We start from the raw sequence: 23994 nt of genomic DNA, 5'->3' as shown, positions 1-23994 counted from the left end.
GGCTGTTCACGTCAACCAGTTCCAACTCTAAACATATGCATGTGAATGTCTTGAGACCCTTAATACTTCATTGTGCTAACGTGGTCCATTTTTGTTAGTTATACACTGACCAATGGAAATAATCTTTCACTGTTTACCTTCCTAGGTTCTTTAAAAACATTAGATACTCCTTTTGAAATTTAACGGCCCTCTTTCTGCATGTCCAGCCACCATTTCCCCACCTTTATTTACTCAATTCTTCAATGGATGGGGAAATGCTGATCTAGCCTTGTAAGGAATTCTTGGAACAGATGACCAACTTCTTGGTTGAAAGATGGAATTTAATGAGTGCCTTAAAGAAGGAGGGTGAGGTTTAGGAAATAAGGTAAAGGTAGTTGAAGAAGGAATTCAAAGGAGAGAGATTACAAAAGGCTGGAATCCAAGAAGATTATTGTGGGGTTGGAGAAGGATTAAAAGTTATAAAAAGGAATTTTGAATACGAACCATTGAAGGATTAGAAGCCACTCAAAGGAGGAAAAAGGTTAGACAACTGGGACTTTATCTGTGATAACATACAGGTGGCAGAAGTTTGAATGCAGTTAAGCTTATGGATGGATAGTGGAGGATGTGAAAATCAGCTTGAAGAGTATCAGAATAGTCCAGTATAGTATAGTTTAGGTTTTGGAGAAGATTTCAGCTTTGTGCAGAGATGGGGAAATGATATGAAAGTAAAGTAGACTGTCTTTTATGATGGTAAGGATGTGATGTAAAGCACTTGGGTTGAGGTCAATAAGGCCACCGATTTGTAACGATCTGTCGGTCCAGTGTTTGTGCTGGGACTGAAGATGATAGTTTCACTGAAAGGTAGACTAAAGTTTTTATAACTCATTTGAACCTGGATGTTCACCTTCCAGCTCGTCAGACTACAAAGGTGATGGAATTGTAAGGCATGGAACAAGGTTGTGTCACTGCACATGTGAAAGTTGGCCTTACCATCTGCAGAAAATGTCTGGGAGTGTCAAAAGGGCAGTTTTCCCAGTACATACTGTAACTTTCCATAATTTTACTTTCTGTCTAATCATTGGTTCTTTAAGCTGCTTTGATCTGCACCTTTACCTCTGTAGGATCTATTCAAAAATGGTCTTTCTTATGTGGCAAAGTAGCATGTAAAACTATATAATTAAAGAAAAAGTAAATGGGGAAAAATGATAACAGAAACCTTAAATATTGAATTACCATCTGGGAAATGAACAGTTGCAATGGCAGAATTTCATAGTAGGGTGGGATTCCCATTTGAAACTTGTCTGTGTGCCAAGTCCATCTGGTAGGTATTAGGATGACGTACAGGAATAGGGAAGACCCCAGCATGGCTTGCACTGTTCCTGTGGTGCCTCATGGTGAGGGAAATGGCTGCAGGGTCTTTACACAACAAAGCTGTCCTGGCAATGAGAAGTGGAGCAGTTTAGGAGAACAATTTCATTTGATTTTTCCTTACATTAAAGTGGTGTAATTCCTCCCCTTCGCTTGAATGCTCTCATTTAGCTGATCCTTCTATCATTTCATCATTTATTTTTCTGGCTGGGCTTGTTACAGTGGTGCTGGCTCAGTTACTGGTTTAAATAATTCCTTTGCATTCCATGAGACGTGTTGCATTGTTACTGTGGGTGGCGTTTTGGCACAGCTAGTGGAGCTGCTGCCTCACAGCTCCAGCTACCCAGGTTCAATCCCGACCTCCTGCACAGAATCTACAAGTCCTCTCTGTGACCATGTGAGTTAACCCTGCATGCTCCAGTTTCGTCCCACATCCCAAAGATGTGGTGGTTGGCTGGTTAATTGGCCACTGTAAATTACACCTTAGTGCTGGAGAATTGGGGTGGAGCTGGTGGGCAAGTGAGAGATAATGGGTTTCCAGGCCAATAAATGGGGGAGTGGGACTGAAGATAGATTCCTCTCTTTGACAGGAGCTTCGTGAGTCCCTCTCTCACTGCTCCGCCTCTGTGATCTCCTCTGTTCTCTGGCTGCTCGACCATGTGCTGTCAGCTTTTCCCTCCTATATATTGGGCTTCCCCTTTTCCTATCTTCAGTACTGAAGGACAGCCCTGACCCGAAATGTCGACCACCTGCTTTTCTCCATGGATGCTGCCTGGCCTGCGGAGTTCCTCCAGCATCATAGTGTTTTTCATCCACTTTTCCAGTGTTCTACTACAGAACCTTCCATGTACGTGCTCTGGAAACCTGCATACTCCTCCAAAACTCTTATCTGAATCCTATTCCGCACCAAGTTGTCTTTGCCTATGATGTTGCTCGTTGATTTATATTGATTCCTAGGCTGACAGTGCACTGAATTTAAACTTTGTCCTTGTTTTAGGGATCCCTCCATGCCCCCAAACACTACTCTTGCCCCCTCTTCTTTCCCCTCCCAATTCTGGCCTTTTACCTGTCCCTGATTTTCCTTGTGCTACTGCCCTAAGCCTGTAAATTCCTCATAAAGTTCTCCCTCTTTCTACCACGTGTTCCATCTTTAAGGTGTTCCTTTAAACCTGCCACTTTGTTCAAGCTTTTGGTCACCTGTTCCAAGATTATTGGTCTCATAATCCCAGAAGATGTTTTGAGGTGAGCAACACTAGGAACTTTAAAATGATCTAGCAAGCCTCTTCTACCAGGATATAACATAAAAGCTGAAGTATGTTACATCACTTCAACGCCAACCAGTTTGGACGACATATTCATAAATACTCATCTTGTCAAAGATTCCCCTTCCCTTTCTTTCTCCTGCACCCTCTACCCCACCATTCAAAGAATCAGTTAAAACTAAAACAACCTAGATCTTGTGGGTTCTTTTTCCCTAACAGGCATCATCCATGCTTTAGTTCATAGGCATTCACGATGCAAAGGATTCACTTTGTAGAATGTTTTCCTCTCATTTTCTGCTCAGTGCTGCTATCCCAGGAATGATCCTGTTTTAAGGAGTACTTTTAAATTGGTTTTGATTTCTTCTTCCCTACAGACAGAGTGGTTCAACCAGTACAAAAAGTCACTTGCCACTTACATGAGAGCCATTGGTGGAGATGAAGGGCTGGACATAACTCAAGATATGAAACCTCCAAAAAGTCTGTTTATTGAGGTAGGTATTGTAACCCAGGGTATAATGATCAGTATGTGAGGAATTATGGGTGTTTGCAGGGAAGGTGGTCCATTGGGTTCCTGAAGAAGTCCACTTGATATGTTTCTATGTTTGGCAGTGAATGAAATTGTCACATTTTTGAGTGAACCTGTGAAGCAATGAAAAATACTGATTTTCTTTTTTGTTTTTATTCCTCCCCCACTCCATTTGAATGTCACTACAGAAACTACATTCTCCCAGAAGCCATACAAACATTTCTTGAGCTCTGGCCTCTCCTTCATTTTAACTCCTGCAGTTCAAACATTAATGGCATCTCAGGCAACCTATACTCTTTGTCATATTTCAGATTTTACATTAGAACCTGCAAATGCTTTCATTAGATCAGTGCTGTTTGTGCCCCTCTCAATGGCTATCTGAGACAGATCCTCGGAGGCAAGGATGACTTGCTTCCACTTAAGTTCCTTGGGTTTGTAGGCGGCCGTTAGTCCTTTAGAAGATCTGCAGACCCTGCCACAGGTGGGATAGGTTGTGCTTGAAGGGGTGGGCAGGTGGCTTGGAATGTGGTGCACTCCTCCCACTGTTTGCGCGTGGCTTCTGTGTGTTCCCAATGTCAAGACGTGAAGCACTTGTTGCCTTCATGGATACTCCTAAATTTTTGAGCAGTCACAGGCCAAGCATTCCCATGATATTACATTTCTTTTCAGGGAGACTTTTAAGAAAGTGCTTTCTTCTGCTATGACAGATTTTGGGTATTAGTGAGCCCACATCCAGAGCTGGTTGGGTGCGATCAGATCCTTGCTGCTGGGTGTGTGGGCCTGGGAGAGCGTGCTGACATTGGATTTTGAAGATCTTTGTGTCGATGAGACTTCTGTGTTTTGAGGTGCCTTCTGTGATAATCCTTTGTCACTGAAGCACGTGGGCTGGCAGGGATCAGTAGACTTGGGTTGGTGCTGGGTTTGAGGTCTTGGTTTTCAAAGACTCTTTTCTGCATTAAGCCAAAGGTTGTGCTAGTGGGTTGGAAGCAAATATGAATTAATTCATTGATGTTCTACAATCCTCACTTTCTACTCTACCAGCCTCCTCATCCAATAGATTATCCTTTGTAATTTCCACCACCTTCAACAAGATTCCACCGTAACCAGAACACCTTCCCCTCCTCTCCCATTTCAGCATTCCAAAGAGACCATTCCCTTCCAACTCCCCAGTCTACTCTTCAGGCCTTGTCTACCACACCCTGTCCATGGCATTCTCCTTTTACCTCTTCCGTCCAGGGACCCAAATACTGCCAGGTGAAGCAGTGATTCACTTGCACTTCTTCCAACATAGTGCACTGCATTCAATGCTCACAATGTAGTGGTACAGTGGTAAAAAAACAAATGCACATTGATTGATCACTTTGTGGAGCATCTACATTCGGTCTGCAGGGGCTGTGTTGTTTTAACAAGACCCAACATAAGCTTGAGAAACAGCACCTCCTTTTCTTTCTGGATATGTTGCAGTCTCCCAGACTTGATATCAAATTCTACAACTTCAGATCACTCACTTTCTCTCTTGGTATGGGAACTGGCCACTTCTGCTGTGGTTCATCCACCTGTAACATTGACTTAGTTTCATGCTTTCCATTTAAAAAAAAGGGCAGTTTAACCTGCTGAGTAGCTCCTACAGCTCTGCAGTTTGCAACTCACTCGTGTTTATACACAGGACAGTGCAGGTACTGGCCCTGCAGCCCACCCTGTCTGCACCAGCCATGATACCAGTCTATCCCTCTATTCCTTGCCTGTTCATGTGTCCGTCTAAATGCCTCTTAAATATCACTATTGTGTCTGCTACAACCTCCCCAGCAGTGCATTCCAGGTACCTACCACCATCTCTGTTTTTAAAAAAAACTGCTTCACACAATTCCTTCACCTTGCTCCCTCTCACCTTAAACTTATGCCCTCTAGTATTTGACCTTTCCACCCAGGGGAGAAAGATTCTGACTGTCTGCCCTGTCTCTGCCTCCCATAAACGTATGTAGTTTTATCAGGTTGCCCCTCAGCCTCTGACACGCCAGGGGAAGCGATCCAAGTTTGTCCAACCTTACCTTACAACTAATGCACTCCAATCCAGGTGATATCCTGGTAAACCTCTTCTGCACCCTTTCCAAAGCTTCTACATCCTTTGTATAGTGTAGTGACCAGAACTGTGCACGATACTCCAAATGTTGTGTAAAGTTTCATACAGTTACAATGTGACTTCCTGACTTTTGTACTCTGTGCCCTGACTGATGAAGGCAAGCATGCTGTACACTTTCTTTACCAACCTATCTATTTGTGTTGCCACTTTCAGAGAGCTAGGGTCTTGCACCCTAAGGTCCTTCTGTACATCGATACTCCTTAGGGTCCTGCCATTTACTGTATACTTTCCTCTTGCATTCGGCCTCCCAAAATGCATCACTTCACACTTGTCCCATCTGTCATTTCTCTGCCCAAATTTCCAACTGATCTATATCCTGCTGTTTCAGTCATCAAACTTATTCACTGTCCACAACTCCACCAATTTTCATATCATCTGCAAGGTTACTCATCAGGCCACCTACATTTTCAGAGGTCCCAACACTGATCCTTGCAGAACACCACTGGTCACAAAAATGCCCCTCTACCACTACTGTTTTCTATGACCAAACCAATTTTTGTATCCAACTTAACAGCTCCATGTGAACTCCATTGTAACTTAATCTTCTGGGCCAGCCTACCATGAGGGACCATATCAAATGCTTCACTGAAGTCCATGTAGACAACATCCACTGCCCTACCCTCATCAATCATCTTTTACACTGCCCCAAGAAACTCAGTCGGATTTGTGGGACAGGACCTGCCCTGCACGAATCCATGCTGACATTCCCTAATAACTCCATGCTTTTACAAATCCAAGTAAATCCTGTCCCTAAGAATTTTCAATTATTTCCCTAATACTGATGTAAGACTCACCAGCCTATAAGTTCCTGGTTTGTCCCTGTTGCCCTTCATAAACAAAAGAACAACACTGGCTATTCTCCAATGTTCTGGGACTTGTCTGTGGCTAAAGAAGATACAAAGGTCTCTGTCAAGGCCCCAACAATCCCCTCCCTTGCCTCCCTAAGTATCCTAGGATAGATTCCATCAGGCCCTGGGGATTTCTCCACCTTAACATTTCTCAAAACACACACCTTCTTAATATCAACATGCCTTAGATTATCAATACACCCCCTCATCTCACCATCATCCTTATCTCTCTCTTTGATGGCTCTCATCAACCTGTAAAGTGTTATTTCATTCAACATCTTATGCTTACGGCAATGCTATCAGATATCTTTTTGTCCTATCCATTTCACCCCCACCCTGCCTGCAACTTAAAACTAAGTTTTCTCTTTCCTAGTTCTACTAAGTTTCGTATTCAATATGAAACATTAAGTTTCTTCTCTTTCCATAGATGCTACAGCCTATATGTCTTGCTGTAAATGTGTGCTAAGTCTATCATCTTGAACCTCCTTGCCATTGGATCAACAGTCGCTCTATCAAGATTGTCTTGGTGCATAATGCCAGTGTCTGTTTGGCTTGCTAAGTATTTATTGCACACTGCAGTTGTCAGCTGTTGTCCCTCACAGTATTGGAATATTTTGTTATAATTTCACTCACATTACACATGGGGATAAATGATTCAGGCAGCCATTAACTTTAGTAAACAAGGACTAGGAATACATGCAGATCTGTGCGACTTACACCCATTGCCCCTGCGCTTGCTGGCCTGCAGTGATCTTGTCACTTGCCATCTATTTAACCTCTACTGGCTCTGACCTTCAGAAATGCTGTTCTCCCAGCTCTACCCTTGGGCATTCTTGTTTTTCTTTACCACAGCATTGATGGACATGCTTTCTGCTGTTTGGCCCCGGGCTTCAAAATTACTTCCTAAAATCTCTGCTCCTTTCTCCTTTTAGGGGCCTCTTCATAATTTGTCAATTGCTGTACTTTATTTCTTTTCGTATGGCTTGATGTTAAATTTTGCTTGGTAATGTCTCCTGTTTAGTGCTTGATGGGACTACATTAAAGGAGCTTTATAAAACCAAGATGTTGTAATGTTTTAAAAATTGTCCTCTTCTGTAGGTGCGGTGTCTGAAAGATTACGGTGAGTTTGAGATCGATGATGGTACAACGATCCTCCTGAAGAAAAACAGCCAGGTAAGAATTGAGACAGCTATCAGCAAGCCTTCCTATTAAATTTCTTGTTTCTTTTTCCCACCAAATGTAGTATTCAGACTAAAAGATCTATGTTTAAATGTTGAAGGTAAATGCTAGAAAGTATTTGTGACAACGTGTTCAATGGACGCACGCATTCAAGCAAAATGGAAGAGCATGGGTGCTTTCCATGAGCAGGCAAGACCACCAGCATGTCACAGGAGAGAATGAAAATAAATTATTTTCTACTACTGAGCATGCACCTTAAATATTGGCAGGCTTAGTTAGAGAGGCTTTTCTGCTTCAAGATTATCATGCTGTACTAGACCACTGGATTAAGTTCTGCTCACCAAGTTGCAGGAGAGATGCAATTACACTGGAAATTATGGTAAGGGCTAGAATTAGAAAACTAATAAGGATTCATTTTCCTTACCAGCTGGAGCATATACTTAAAGAAAGTAGTAGAAGGATTTGGAGGGAAGATATGAAAATGTTTTTCCACCCAGCAGGTGAGGGATCTGGAACTCGTAAGATGGAAGAGCTGTGAAAGCAGAAATACTCATCATATTTAAACAGACCTGGGACGTGCTCTTACCTGAGATTTGCTCTGGAGTCATCAATAATTGATGACAGTTGCCTGGACTCTGACTTCATAGAATTGTGGGAAAACTTAATAGGAGGAGGCCTTTTGACCCATCGTGTCCCTGCCAGTTGAAAGAACCACCCTGCCTAATCCCACCTTCCAGCACAAAGTCTGAACTTGCAGGTCACGGCTCCATGTACACGTACCAGGTCTATTTGATGAGGGTTTCTGCTTCCATTGCCCTCTCAGCTACTGAGTTCTAGATCACTATCACCCTCTGGGTGGAAAAATGTTTTCTCATCTCTCTCCAAAACCTTCTACTAATTACTTTATATGCTGCTTGGATTTTGACGAGCTGTTAAGGAAAATGGGCCCTTATTAGGTATAATTCCCCACCCCGCTATAATTTACAGTGTAATCACATCTTTCTTGCAGTATGGTGAGCGGAACTTGATCTAATCTTCAAACTGTGGTCTAAACAATGTTATATACAATACTAGCAAAATCTGTACCTCAGCCAAAAAAGGAAATCTTCCTGCTTGCTCTACTGACATGTCCTGCTACCTTTGAGGATCTGTACATCTACACTCCTTGCTGTCCTCCCATTTATTTTATCCCACTTGTCATGTTGCACCTTCCAACATACATACTTCACATTTCTCTACCAAATTTTATTTGCTATTTTTCTTCCCAACTGACAAGATCATCTATCTTCCTGCAGTCTAAAGCTTTCCTCGCGGTCTTTTTTTGTTGTATCATGTGCACACTTTTGTTGTGTCCCTTCCATTTTGTTAATATGTACTACTCAAGGCAAGGGCTGAGGCCTGTAGAAGCCACACTGGTTGGAAACCAGTCACAAATACACCCCATTAACATTGCCCTTTGTTTCCTGCCACCAATCCAATTTTGCCTCTCTCCCTTGGATCCCATGGGCTTTTACTTTATTCCACCAGGCTCTCTTATGACACCTCATTAAAAACCTTGAGTCTTTCCACCTGCAGTGAGGCAAAAAATGAGCTACTGTATCTATAGCCAAAACATGTTGCTTTTCCATGGAACTCTGATAGAAAGGTCCCCTGGCAATCTGCTTCTGTCAAAATTGACTGTGGGTTTGAAACGTTAGCCATTCTATGCAGGTGTTTTATTACTGCTGACTGCTGCAGTATAACTCATTCTATCACCACTCTTGCTATAACATTTACAGACTTGGTTTCATTGGAATGAATCTCAACTAGGATTTTTTTGTTGTTGCTTATTTCAAAAACCTTAGAACTTTTTAAACTATTGAAGGTACATCATTGAATGACCTTTGCCATTCTTGGTGGAGATTAGTACAGACATGTAACCAAATCACCAGGAAATGTAATTCAGAGATTAGCTTTCTCTCACACTGTACCATGAGTTAGGACCCAAAATATTTTTCAGACAAAATTCAAGGGTGCGGCTCCTACATAGCCATAGTATACTTTTCCTTTCCTGCTGTCATTTTCTCTTTTGTATTATCCCCTAGAAAAATTTTCTTTTGCTTTCTTTCAGCATTTTATGCCCAGGTGGAAGTGTGAACAGTTAATTCGTCATGGAATTTTGGAACATGTGTTATCCTGAGAACAGCAGCTGAAAGACTGTAGCGTTCTTGCTTTGGCATGTAATGCCTGCATCTTATTAAAATATTCAACTGTGAGCAAAACCCTTTGTAGCTTGACAGATAATAAATTCCTTTGGCTATTAGACAGAAATTGCAGTGTTTTTAACTGATTCTAAGGGGGTTGTATTTAGGCAGAAGCCTGAAAAAAAAAGGCAAAGACCTTTCTTCCCCCTCACAAAGAACATCCTTGCAAGAAGAGTGTGTGAGAGAGGGAGCATGAGAATTCATCAGTTGTCTGACTAATTATGGAGGGTGTGGGTTGGGACCGCAAACATCAGAACTGTGTAATTTCAGTGTATACCTGTGCCCTGGGAGCATATGCTTGTTAATGTTCAGCTGTAGCTGGATGTGCAGTGTAAAGTGAGATTGTGGTCCAGTCTCTCACCTGGAAGAGCCTGTATCCATACACAAGGTTAAGAGATGATATTCTAGCTTTAAGTAAACAGTACATTTTAATCCAAATCATTTTAAATAGTGCACATTGACATGCTTGAATTTTTGTTTCTATAAAATATATGAAAGTCAGTCAAATAAAACATTTCTGTACAACCGGGTCAGCATTTACAAATTATTTTCAAATAACTGAACATTTGTACATTTTGCATAACTGTATACTTTACAGTGATAGAAGCAATTAACTTCTGCCACATTAGTTTCCATATTAAAATAGCAGCAGAATAGGAATCATGTACAGCTTGCATACAAGCTTTAGGGGATTCTGCTCTGGGGACAACATAAGAGGTTTACAAATGTGTATTAAGGACTGTTACTTTCAAATGTTGGTATGAGAAAATGCTGAGTCAGGTCAATTCTGCTGCCTGTACAAGGGATAAGGCTGACAATTTCTCCCCAAGCATCTTGGCATTTTCTAGCCCTTTAGAACAAAATGGGCCGTACAGGTTTTCAATCTGAACAAAAACAAAAGAATGCTGGAAGAACTATGAGCCAGGAGGGAGGAGGTACAGCTGAAGTAGCTGTGGAAGTTGGTAGGTTTATAGATGACAATAGAAAGTCTGTCTTCTGAGAGGGAGATCCAAGAAAAGGAGAGGCATTAGGGATAGTCCAGGTGAATTTGAGGACAGGGTGGAATTTAGTGGCAAAGGTGATGAAAGAGACAAGTTCCACATGAGTGCAGGAAGTAACACCAGAACTGTCAATGTAGTGGAGAAAGAGTTGGGGAGAGGTGCCAGAATTAGCTTGGAACAAGAATGGTCAAAAGTAGTCAATGAAAAGATGAGCATAGCTGGGCCCCATGCAAATAGCCACATCTTTGATTGGAGAAAATGAGAGGAAGCAGAAATAAGCGGGCAGATTATTATCTAGGAGGAGAGAAAATCCAAAGCACGGAAGTACAAAGGGACTTGGGGGTACTCATGCAGGATACCTTAAAGGTTAACCACCAGGTCGGATCAGTGGTACAGAAAGCGAATGCTATGTTGGCATTCATTTCGAGAGGTATAGTGTATAAAAGTAAGGAAGTGTTGACGAGGCTCTACGGGGCACTAGCGAGGCCTCATTTGGAGTATTGTGCGCCGTTTTGGGCCCCACATCTTAGGAAGGATGTGTTGACGTTGGAGAGGGTTCAGAGGAGATTTACGAGGATGATTCCAGGAATGAAAGGGCTTACGTATGAGGAGCGTTTGTCGGCTCTTGGACTGTACTCGCTGGAGTACAGAAGAATGAGAGGGGACCTCATAGCAACATTTAAAATATTGATAGGAAAGGACAGAGTAAATGTGGCTAGGCTGTTTCCCTTGGTGGGTGAGTCCAGGACCAGAGGGCACAATCTTAGAATTAGAGGGTACAGTTTCAAAACAGAGATGAGGAAAAATTTCTTTAGCCAGAGGGTGGTGAATTTGTGGAACTCCTTGCCACGTACAGCAGTGGAGGCCAGATCAGTGGGGGCGTTCAAGGAGGAGATAGATAGATATCTAAATAGTCAGAATATCAAGGGATATGGGGATAAGGCCGGTAATTGGGATTAGAATAGTTTTTTTCTTCTTCTTTCCCCATTTCTATTTCCCTTTCCTTAGAGCAGACTCGATGGGCCGAATGGCCTGCTTCTGCTCCCTTGTCTTGTGATCTTGTGAATCAAAAGTAGTTGTTGAGGGCAAGGACAAGTTCTGCCAGGCAGATGGAAATGTTGGTGGAGGGGAACTAGTTGGGTCACAACTGCAGCCACCGATTGTTGGGCAGTCACGATCATTTATCACTACCAGCAGGGATGTTCTCTTTGTGTCTGTCAGCAGAAACCAAGCTTTTCTTTTCCCTCTCCTATTCTATGTATTAATCTTTTTTTTTTGGTTTCTCTTTGATACGAGTCTGCAAGAGCCATTTCTCACACCCATGAGCATTGCAAGTTCTCTGAGAGTAACACCAACTTTTCAGTTGGGTTACTTTGATTCTAATCTATCAGGAACAATTACAGCAGGTTGAAGCTTTGTAAAGTGCTGAAGGCATAATTTTTGAAAAACACCTTTGGAGCTGCAACTTTCATTCAGAGTTAGGAGAGAGAGGCTGGAGCAATTTTCCTCAGCAGGTTGTTCAAAGCTGCAATTTTTTCAGCCAGTAAGTGGTTCTTCTGTTCGGCACCCTTCTGTCGCTGCTCTGTAATCTGCAGTGCTTTCATCAATTGTGCATTCTCCACGTACAGGTCCTTCAGCAGCAGGTCAGACTTGACATTCTTGGCAAACTGTAGGTAATAAGCAAATCAATTTTGCATGTACAAGTTTTAGATAGAAAAGTTCCTTTGGCCACATACTGTAGAACCTCCCAGGCTGCTTGAAAGGAACAGTGTCAGATAAAACTTGACGTGACCACACACATTTGAAACAAAAAGAAAGCCCGAATAGGTTTGTTTTTGGAGGGAGTGAGCCGGAATGCTTGGGGAGGGAGTGCTAGAGTTCAGAGGCTAGGCATTTGCAAGCAGTCACCAGCAATGGAACAATTAAAATCTGAAAAGGCCAGAAGTGTAAGAGCACACAGATGTAGCTTGTAGGGATATGTTAGAGACAAGGAGAGGTGAAGTCAGGCAGCCATTTTAAAATCAAGAATGAGCAATTTAACATTGAGGCATTGCTGGATTCTGACGTAGGATTGCAATCCCTAATAAATAGTTCAACTGCCTCAATAACAACCCACAAACCAGCCAGGCAAACCTACTGGAATTTGCTGCAGAAGCATCTTCACAATACTCAATTAAATGCTTAAAATACGGTTTTAAAATTTGAGCAGATAAGTTTTTCATAGGCAAAGATCTGCAGCTTGAGCTTCACAAACAGTTAAAAGCTACAGCACAGTTGGAAGCATTTTACAGGTGAACAAGTTAATTCTATTCTCTAAATGCTGGATTTAAAAAATGTGTGTAATGATGATTCACTTCACATATGAAAGCAAACATATCTTAAGTTTATTTCTGTCGCACATCTTAAATTATCCCCAGCTCATTGATGCCAACAGCCATCATTTCTTGTTCAATTTACACCCGGCCCAATCACTCACCTGTTCCTTAAGCTGGTTCATCTTCTCTTGAAGCGTCGTTCGTACATTTTTCAGTTTCTGCTCCACCTCCTCCATCCTTTCTTCCATTTGCTTCAGCAGTCTCTCATATTCCTCCTGAAACAGAATGTAATCACTTTATTCTGCTGGTAAGGAGACCTGGCATCAAGTAGTTCCAATAGTTGGAAACTGTTCGACACTGACCATCGGGAGTTCATTTGAACCATTGTGTCTGCTGGGTTTTTAAGAAGTGCTATTCAATTAGTTTCATTCCCTGCAAGCTTATTTTAACAGAATGGTTATAGCACAAGTAAACAAGCCATTTGCCTATTGTGTCTGCACTTGCACTCTACCAGAGGAACTTCAAACTCTGTTCCTCTCCTACCCACACAGCCTCCAGATGCTTGTAACATTTCCCTCTTACTTAAACAGCCCCCCACCCCCCACCGAAGGCCACAATGTGACCTGATTCTATCACATCTGCAGGTTGTGCACTCCAGATGCCAACCAAAATTTTTCTGAAGTTATTGTTGAATCGGTTTCCAGCCACCTATTCAGGCAGAACGTTCACCTCGTAACTGCGCAAAAGCAAATTCTCCATGCCTCCCCTCTGCTCCTTCTGCCAGTCATAACTGTGTTCTTTGGCAACCAAACTCCTGTGGGTCACTATCTACCTTTAGCAAAAGTCCTCCTTTGTTTTGAATGCCCATCCAAATATTCCCTTCATTCTCTTCAAAGTTTCTCTAATATCTCACACAACTGAAGTCTCATCCCCAGTATTATTCAGATCAAGGCAGACATGCTATTTAACCACTACACTGGAAAATACCAATTTTTCATCTCACTTCCACATAGCAATCCTGTGTAAAAAAAAGCAAAGTCTTCAAACACAGTATGGTGAAAGTGAACCACAGGCAGTGCCAGGTGTCAGACCTGTGAGCACCTCAACAGAACAGGAAATGTTGCTCTGTACAACACATCTTTGCCCCACACTGGTACAACTGTGTCACCTGCATTCAGTGGCCAAGCCAGTCATGACACATGGTATTGGAATTGATTTATTGTCATACGTACTGAGGTACAGTGAAAAACTGTTTGCGTGCCACCCAGGCAGATCATGCCATACACAAGTATATCGAGGTAGTAAAAAGGAAACAGAATGCAGAATATAGTGCTGCAGCTACAGAGAAAGTACAGTGCAGATAGACAAAGTGTAAGGGCCACAACATGGCAGACAGGGAGATCAAGAATTCATCTTAAGCGTATGAGGTATGTTTAAGGATTTGATAACAGCTGGATAGAAGCTATCCTTAAGCCTGGTGGTACATGCTCTCAAGCTTTTGTGTCTTCTACCTGATGGGAGAGGAGAGAAGAGAGAATGACTAGGATGGGAGGGGTCCTTGATTATGCTGCATTGTGCCTTTAGCATTGTGAAATTTTTTTTATAGCTTTCAGATAAAAATGTAAAATCAAGTGAGGAAAAGATAGTGGGACAGATGAAAGGTAGATTTTAAGGGGTGTGTTAAAATTAGATGAAGGGTTTAAGAGAAGTCATTTCAGTGCATTGATAGCTATTAAGAACATGCAAACCACGGTCCATTTAAGACCCAAAACCATCAGGTGGTATGGAACTTGTGTTTTACCTGCTGCTCAAACATCAAATTGTGGGCTTCCTGACACTGGGTGTCAAGCTGTTCTTGAAGTTGCCGCACTCTCTGCTCTCCTTCTGCTATCTTCATTTGCAATTGTGCCAGCTGGTTTTGGGGTACAATATTGCTGGTTTGCTCCTTTAACTCTTGTACTTCTCGCAAGTGTTGGGTTTGGGCTTGCATTAGTTTGGTATTGGCTTCCAACAACTAGGGGTGGAAGAAGATAACTGTGTCAGTAGAGCAGGAGGGAACAAGTTACCAATGGCTTGGATAAAGTGGGGGAGTTTAAGGAGCATCTTCAGAGGAAGGACATGCCAGAACGAGAGCTAAAACCATGGTCTTCTGTGATGGGGCTAGGAAATCCAGCATACTCACAAGGCCAGACTTGGAGGAACACAGGTTTATTTGCAGCACAGATGCTGTGAAGACAGTGAGAGGAGTGGGAGTGTAATGTGGAAGGACGGGGTGGAACAGCAAAACCAGATAAAGTTTTGATTGCAATCTTTCAGACGCAATGAATGATCAGTGAACTAAATGGCTATCTAAAAAAGTTTGTTTCCGAAAGCTGATGTTGCACCAATATCTGCTGTGAATTGCAAATGTCACTTGTCACTGTTTATTAACATATAAAAGCCTTTCCTATTATTTGGGCCTTTAATTTAATTGGAAAACCTGCATTATAATAAACAAGAAATTGCTTGGACCCAAGATAAAGCTAAAGTAGCTTTTATATCATCATTTTAAAACCTGACGTACCCAAAGCACCAAGGTGGGTGGAACTCCGACAAGCTTAACAGAAGAAATGCATTTAACCGTTGCTAATGATATACTCCCAAAGTGCAGTCACTGAAACAGAAAATGCAGCAGTAAATTTGCAGAGAGCAAAGTGCTGCAAACAGCAAAGGCAATAATGCATTTCTAGTTAGATTGAAGTTCTATTCCAGTTATAATGGCCACTGGCACATCAAGTTGAACCTGCTTGATTTTTTTGGGGAATAGTACAATGGGATTTTTAAATCCTCACCCGCATGAGTTGAATGTCCTATCCAAAAGACAGGAGTTCAGATAATGCCGTACTCCCAAGAGTACTCAAACCGATGCGTCAGCCTAGATTATGCATTCAGATCTGTAGAATGAGAATTGAACTCAAATGTTCTGACCAAGATGCTTTCACTAATGGGAGAGTCTTAAACAAGGAGACTTAGTGTCAAGACAAGGGGTGGTCATTTAAAACCGAGGTATGTCGAAATTTCTTCTTGAATCTCTGGAATATTCACAAGATCACAAGACAAGGGAGCAGAAGTAGGCCATTTGGCCCATCAAGTCTGCTCCAAAGGGAAAGAAAAGAAAAAAGAATGAGAAATGGGGGGGGGGGCAATGAAAAAACACACCATTCTAACCCCAATTTCCAGCCTTATCCCCATATCCCTTGATACCTTGACTAATTAGATATCTATCTACCTCCTCTTTAAACGCCTCCAGTGATCTGGCCTCCACTGCTGTACGTGGCAAGGAATTCCATAAATTCACTACCCTCTGGCTAAAGAAATTTCTCGTCATCTCTGTTTTAAACCTGTACCCTCTAATTCTAAGATTGTGCCCTCTGGTCCTGGACTCACCCACCAAGGGAAACAGCCTGGCCACATCTACTCTGTCCAGTCCTTTCAACATTTTAAATGTTTCTATGAGGTCCCCTCTCATTCTTCTGTACTCCAGTGAGTACAGTCCAAGCGCCGACAAACGCTCATCATATGTAAACCCTCTCATTCCGGGAATCATCCTCATAAATCTCCTCTGAACCCTCTCCAACATCAGCACATCCTTCCTAAGATATGGGGCCCAAAACTGTACACAGTATTCCAAATGAGGCCTCACTAGTGCCCCGTAGAGCCTCATCAACACTTCCTTACTTTTATACACTATACCTCTCAAAATGAACACCAACATAGCATTCACTTTCTTTACCACCGATCCGACCTGGTGGTTAACCTTTATGGTATCCTGCACGAGTACCCCCAAGTCCCTTTGTACTTCTGTACTTTGAATTTTCTCCCCTTCTAGATAATAATCTGCCCGTTTATTTCTGTTTCCAAAGTGTACAACTGCACATTTCTCAACATTGAATCTCATGTGCCATTTCCTTGCCCATTCTCCTAAGCTATCTAGGTCTCTCTGCAACCTACCTGTCTCCTCAATACTCTCTACCCCTCCACCTATCTTGGTGTCATCCACAGACTTAGCCACAAAACCATTTACTCCATCATCCAAATCGTTAACATATAGGGTAAAAAGAAGCGGCCCCAACACCGACCCCTGCGGAACACCACTAGTAACCGGTAGCCAACCAGAACAGGATCCTTTTATTCCCACCCTTTGCTTTCTGCCAACCAGCCAATGCTCCACCCATTCTGTTCCACCCAAGAGATTTGGGGAGGCTAGATCATTAAAGCGGAGGTAGATAAATCTTTGGAAAATTGGGATATTGAGGGCTATCTGACACAGAGGAGGGCAGATCAACCACGGTCATATTGAATGGCAGGGCAAGCTTGAGGGGCCAAGTGGCCTACTCCTATGGTCTTGTGTTCATGTGACAACAAAGCTAAATGGCTATGCATCGGGCCCTGGGTGACTTAATAGAGGCAATGTTTCAAGTCATCTAAGAATCTTGCTGCATTTTATTATCAGACTCTAAAAACACATTAAAGGTTCCAATGACAGCAAAGTACAACCGTATACAAGTCATGCAGGGTTTCGACCAAAAACATCAACAATTCCTTTCCCCCCACAGATACTACTCGACCCACCGAGTTCCTCCAGATCGTTTGTTGCTTCAGATTCCAGCATCTGCAGTCTCTTGTGTCTACCTATACAAGTTATTTTGTTTTTGCACATATTCTTCCTCATAATAAACAGTATTTTATCTATTAGGGAGATAACGCCATCCCCTGGGTTTTCACTAGGTCTTGAATGAGATTGCAACAACAGATATGAAAAGTGAGGGAAACTGATCAGAAGTAGTTTCTCTTGATCCATCCTCTGGTTTGGGAATCTAAAACTAGGGAGCAAAGTCTAAACTCCTGACCCACGTCTTTCGGGAGTGAAGTCAGAAAACATTACTTCACGTGGAGGAGGCCAAGAATTTAAAATGGCAAATGATACTAGGTTAATGATTAATTTAAATGAGATTGATACCTTTAGTTAACAAGGGCGACTAAGTTAACCATGGGGAAAAGGCAGTTAGATCACAGATCAGTTATGGTTTTATTGAATGGAGAAACTAGGCAGAAGCTTAATAGCCTCATGTTCTGGCTGACTTGAAAAGCTTAGCTGCACATACTTTTAATCTGCGGAGGAGTTCTGAGAGGAAAGACCTCGACATTGCTATTGTTAACAGCCCACAGATGGTTCAATGCACCTCCTCACAAACAGCCTCAGGATCAATTTACATTGAATTACGTGGCATGAAGGATGATTGTGACCAGTTTATCACAGGAGTCAGGTCATTTTCACTCGCTTAATAGAAGCAATTTTTACTCTCATTTGTTGGTCTTGCTGTCCAGTTGCATAGAAGGATGGAATAATCCAAGATGCAGACTGAAAGATAGGAGACAAACTCAAGAGTCTTGGAATAGCCAAGCAAGGAGGAACAAAAGTAGAGGTGCAGATCTGGGCAGCAAACAAGATGAGGCAGGGGCTGAGGTGGGCCATATTCTGCAGATGGACACAGGTCTTTGTTAGAGAGGGTTTAGGAGGGAGGAGGGTCTGGATCAAATGGGGTTGCAAAACAGTCCGAGGCAGTAGCTAAAGAGTTGGTGTGGATTGGCGTACAGGAATCAGTTTCTGACGGAGACCAAGCACCATGGCTTTGGGTTTCCCAGTGTACAACTAATGGAAATTGAGACTTGTGCAAGCCTGGATATCAATGAAAGTACAACGGTGAGGTCAAGTTGGTGTCATTGATAAAATATGGAACTTGACCCCAAGTCCTTGGATGATGCTACCAAGGGGCATGTAGGTGAGCAAGAGGCAAGGGCAGATTCTTGGAAAACACTTTAGGTGATGAAGGGTGGGATGAAATGCCATTGCTAGACACACTCCAGTGGGGGAAAAGTAGAACTGGTTGAGATTAATTCCCATATTCTGGGTAAAAGACAATGGTGGCGTGGTCACCCATGACAATACACAGTGAATGGTAGGGCCGTGGGTAATGCTGTAGAATAGAAAGGCTTACGTGTACAAGTACATAGTTCCTTGAAAGTGGCAATACAGGTGGACAGGGTGGTGAACAAGGTGTTTGGCATGGTTGCCTTCATTGGTCAGGATATTGTGTACAGAAGTTGGGATGTCAAGTTGTTGGTAAGGCCACATTTGCAGTACTGCTTACGGTCTGGGTACCCAGCTATAGGAAGGATGTCATTAAACTGGGAAGGGTAAAAAAAATCTACAGGGATGTTACCGGGACTAAAGCATTTGAGTTTTAAGAAAAGGCTGGATCGGACTTTTTTCCCTGGAGCGTACGGGCTGAGGGGTGACCTTAGACGATGTTAAAATCATAATGGGCATAGAAAAGGCGAGCAGCCAGAGTCTTTTACCCAGGGTAGGGGAGTCCTAAAACTAGAGGGCATAGGTTTAAAGTGAGGGAAAATATTTCAAAGGGACCCAAGGGACAATTTTTTTCTCCCACACAGAGGGTGGTGGGTTTATGGAACAAGCTGCCAGAGGAAGTGGTGCAGGCAGCTACAATTACAACATTTAAAAGACATTTGGACAGGTACATGGATAGGAAAGATTTAGAGGGATATGGGCCAAACGAAGACAAATGGGACTAGCTTAGTGAGGCATTTTGGTAGGCATGGACGAGTTGGCCAAAGGGCCTGTTTTCCATGCTGTATAGCTCCATGATGCTATGACAAAGGCTACAATCGGGGAGTAAAGATAAAGCATCATAGTCAGAGTGGCATAGGGTGAAATACATGTCAATTTAAGCATCGTATATTTTAACAATGACTTTCGTTATGATTCTGTGATGGAGAAGAAACCAGATTGGAAAAAGTTCTTGAAAATGAAAGATAACAACATGAATTTTAGAGAAATGAGGCTGCAGATGAGTTAAACCTGAAGACATTAAGGAAGGGAGATGACAAAGTCCCTGAAGGAAATCATTTGACATAAAGGTCAGTTGGATGATCAGCAATTCGGGAATGAGATCATAAGGAGCACAAGGTGAACCTCATGGAGCAAATTAAGATAAATGTTTCAACTGGCAGGTGAGTTGGTAACTTGATGACAGAGGTGCAGGATAATTGATGAAAGAAACATAAGAAATAAAAGTAGGTATGAACTACTCAGGCCCCTCAAGCCTGCTCCATCATTCAATAAGAATGGTCTTTTACCTCAGTACTATTTTCCTGCACTAACCCCATAATCACACAATTCCCTTAATATCCAAGAATCTATCAATCTCTGCCTTGACTGTAATCAATAATTGACTTTCACGGCCCTCTTGAATAGAGAATTGTGGGTGAAGAAATTTCATTTCTGTCCTAACTGGCCAATTCCTTATTTTGAGACAGTGACCCTGTTTCTAGATTTCTTGGCCAGGGAAACATCATTCCCTTATCTACTCAGTCATGCTCTGTAAAATCTAGTTATGTTTCAATGAGATAACTTCCCTCTCTAAACCCAATTCGTCTGCTTAATCTCTGTTATGAAGACAAGCCTGCCAGCCCAGGAATCAATCTGGTGAAGCTTCATTGCACTGCCTCTATTGCAAGTATACTAAAAGTACTTGCAAAACTGTACACTCACTGATATTTAGAAGCAATTAGGTTGCATATTCAAAACTAATACTCAGAAATTATTGATTGCAGGGTCCCCAGGGTCCTTTGATTTTTGCTTTTGATGTTGGCAGACATTAGAAATGACATTGCAGAGCTCCAATTGAAGGCTTTCGGCCGTGGAAATCATGCCACTGTGGAGGAGCCACAGAGTCATGAGATTTCTGACTGGGTATCAGGTGAAGACCACAGACACAGAGGTCCATCACAGGAATTCCCAAGAGACCAGGTAGTGAGACCAGACCTGTACACAGTATTCCTGAAACCCTTCTGCATTCTCCCTACAATCCACACTGTCACCTGACTTTGCGTTGTCAGCAAATCAGTATAATTGCAGTATGACATCTTTATTTTGTACTCAAATCCTCTTGTAATGAAGGCCAATTTACCTTTTACTTTCCTAATTGTGTACCACATCTGCATGTTAACTTCCAATGATCCATGTACAAGGACACCCAGAACCCACTGAACACCAATACCTATTAGTGTTAACTATTTAAATAAAATCTCCACTTCCCTTTTTTAAAAAAACTCGTGGATAAACCTCACATTTTTCCACATTATATTCCATTTACTATCCCCTTTCCCATTCATATAGTCTGTTTATATCCCGCTGAATCCTCTTCACAATCCACAGTGCCACCTGGCTTTACAACATCAGCAAACATGGAGATATTACATTGGCTCTCATATCCAAATCATTGATATAGCTTGTGAACAGCTGAGAGAGAAGTGGGCAAGATTTATGGGAACATCAGTGAACTACCTGTTCCTGAGACTCCATCAAGCTAGCTTCCAATTTTACTTGCTCGTTTTGCAAAGTCTGATGCTCCTTTACCATCGACTCCAGTTCAGTCTCCAGTATATGCATTCGCCTGACCTATGAAAATCACATTAACAATATATCATTAACACTTGTGAAGGATTTTAATTACATACAGGAACTTACCTTTTTTTTAAAAAAAAACTATACATCCAAATTCTCCTTGAAACTGAGTACATTAGATTTGGCATTATAATGATAGATCTTGTTGTTTGAAACTAGGATTGTGTCTAGAGTTATTTGTAAACCACAGCAGGTTTGTTACAGATGACGATGGAACAGATTGAAATAATTTCAGGTGAGTATTACTTATCAGTAAAGAACGTCAAGTTAAACCAAAGCACTTCAAAATTTAGTGTAATTAAATAAACCTAAACTGACTGCAGAAAACGCATGTGGAAGCAACCAAATGAGTCAGGACCTACTGTCAATATGAAATCTGTCATGACCCAGAATAGAAACTGGCTCCACTGTAGCCTAAAGTTAGTCCACCCTTACAACATGCAATAATATTGCAAATTCCCTATTATTTTGTTTAATGAAAGTACATCAAGACACAAGTTAAAAGAACACAGCCAGGTTGCATATCTAGCGCCCCTGTTGCTATGTTTTCTATTCACTTGCCAATGTTCAATTAGAATGACACACTTGCTTTGCTGTAAACCCTGCAAGTTCTCTTTAAGTTGAAAAAAGGTTGTACAAACAAGGAGTAAACCAATGTATGGAAATGGGAGTTTTCCAACTCTGAATTTGTGAGTGACTACATTCAAAAAGAAATGTCATTGATTCCTTTGGTTGTCTCAAGGATTGTGAGGTTCCTTGTGGAGCAATTTGAATATTCTAAACTTACAATGAAATACATGTCAATTCAACCATTGGATATTTTAAAGCATTCCCTTGGCATGTTCAATGCAAAAGTATCCCAAGGCAGCTCCCAGCACCACTGCTGGAATTACAGAATCAGAATAGCACACAAGGAGGCTACACTCAACCTGTCGAGATGTGTCAGCTCTTTCCAGAGTGATACCAACCCCATTCTCACTCTTCCCATAACTCTGCAATTTTTACTTTTAAGCATTTTTTTTTCAATATCTTTGTGAAAGCTTTTGCTAAATCTGCCTCCACCCTTCCAGACAGTGCATTCCGGATCATAACTAGCGTAGATTAATATAGCCCAAAAACAGGCCCTTCGGCCCAACTGGTCCATGCCAACCAAGATGCCCATCTAAGCTAGTCCCATTTGCCTGCACTTAGCCCGTATCCCTCTCAGCCTTTCCCATCTATGTACCTGTCCAAATGTCTTTTAAATGTTTTTGTTGTACCCATCTTAAACACTTCCTCTGACAGCTCGTTCCGTATACCTGCCACCCTCAGGTCCATTTTAAATCTTTTCCCTCTCACCTTAAACCTATGCCCTCTAGTTTTTGGTTCCCTTTCACACTATCTATGCCCCTCATGGTTTTATACACCTCTATAAGGTCACCCCTCAGGTCTCCAACACTCCAAGGAATTAAGTCCTGGCCTGCCCAACCTCTCCCTATAACTCAGGCCCTCGATTCCTGGCAGCATCCTCGTAAATCTTCTGTGCATTCTTTCCATCTTCTTGTGCAAAGAAGTTTCACCTCATGTCATCCAGGATCATTTGTCAATCATTTTAAGTCCAAGTCCTCTAGTCCTTGATCTCTGCTCTAATGGGCACAGCTTCCCTTTACTTAATCTCTATAAACCGGTTACATCCGTGTCCACCTCTGTCTTACCTCTCTCAACTTACCTTGAGGAGAACTGCCTCAGCTTCTCCAGTTTAACCTTCTAATCAAATCTCTTCATCCCTGTGACCATTGTAGTTAATCTCTCCTACACCTTTGAGGGTTTCCTAAAGTGTAGTTTAACCAGGGTTGAAACGCTGGGTTTCTAGTCAATGTTTTATAAAGGTTCAAGAGGGATTTTTTTTGCTCTGTCACTATTTATGAAGCCCAAGATCCCATATTCAATATTGGCTTCTTTTCCAACCTGCAAAGCTACTGCCACAGAGTTATGCACACATACACTCTCGATGTTCCTGCACCCCTGTTAGAGTTGTATCATTTGGTCTACATGTTCTCTCCTTCTTCTTCCTACTATATCACCTCACGCTTCTTTGCATAAAATTTCATCTACCAAGTCTGCCCATTCATCTTGAAGTCCAGAACTATCCTCTTCACTTATAAATCATCCACAAATTCTGAAATGTTATTGTACTGCAAAGGGTTGTAGGTTTAGCCAGCTCCATCATGGGCACAGCCTTCCCCACCATCGAGGACATCTTCAAGAAGATGCCTCAAGAAGGTGGCATCCATCACTAAGGACCCTCACCATCTAGGACATGCCCTCTTCTTGTTAGTACCATTGACGAAGTAGTACAGGAGCCTGAAGAACCACACTCAATGATTCAAAAACAGCTTCTTTCGCTCTGCCATAAAACTTCTGAACGATCCATGAACCCATGAACACTACCTCGTTATTCCTTTTTTTTGGCGCACTATTTATTTATTTATTTGTTCGTCTGTCTTTATTTATTTAGTGATTTTATGTCTTTGCATTGTACAGCTACCGCAAAACAAATTTCACGTCATCTAAGTCAATGATAATAAATTGGATTCTGATTCATAACACGTCATATGTGT

General features: G+C 42.0%; 2 protein-coding genes across 6 annotated transcripts in view; one reads left to right on the top strand and one right to left on the bottom strand.

Moving 5' to 3' along the window:
• The window catches only part of gins1 (GINS complex subunit 1 (Psf1 homolog)), a 32945-nt gene extending 20948 nt beyond the window's left edge, over positions 1 to 11997 (top strand). Inside the window, exons 5-7 of one of the 3 annotated variants that reach the window (XM_052010941.1) lie at positions 2987 to 3103; positions 7225 to 7299; positions 9416 to 11997. In XM_052010941.1, coding sequence (XP_051866901.1) covers positions 2987 to 3103; positions 7225 to 7299; positions 9416 to 9484 — 261 coding nt within the window. In that variant the 3' untranslated portion in view covers positions 9485 to 11997. The remainder of the gene's footprint in view (positions 1 to 2986; positions 3104 to 7224; positions 7300 to 9415) is intronic. The other 2 variants (XM_052010939.1, XM_052010940.1) reach the window with 2 other exon arrangements.
• Positions 3772 to 23994, bottom strand: part of ninl (ninein-like) — a 96720-nt gene continuing 76497 nt past the window's right edge. For 2 of the 3 annotated variants that reach the window (XM_052010932.1, XM_052010933.1), the window contains exons 21-24: positions 21275 to 21388; positions 14666 to 14878; positions 13026 to 13139; positions 12028 to 12216 (exon numbers count right to left, since the gene is read on the bottom strand). In XM_052010932.1, coding sequence (XP_051866892.1) covers positions 12028 to 12216; positions 13026 to 13139; positions 14666 to 14878; positions 21275 to 21388 — 630 coding nt within the window. Of the gene's footprint in view, positions 4111 to 12000; positions 12217 to 13025; positions 13140 to 14665; positions 14879 to 21274; positions 21389 to 23994 lie in introns of those variants that run through there. The other variant, XM_052010931.1, reaches the window with a different exon arrangement.

Source organism: Pristis pectinata, chromosome 3 (genome assembly GCF_009764475.1).
Source record: "Pristis pectinata isolate sPriPec2 chromosome 3, sPriPec2.1.pri, whole genome shotgun sequence".
In the NCBI taxonomy this organism is placed as follows: Eukaryota; Metazoa; Chordata; class Chondrichthyes; order Rhinopristiformes; family Pristidae; genus Pristis; species Pristis pectinata.
This window is presented reverse-complemented; position numbering and strand designations above follow the sequence as displayed.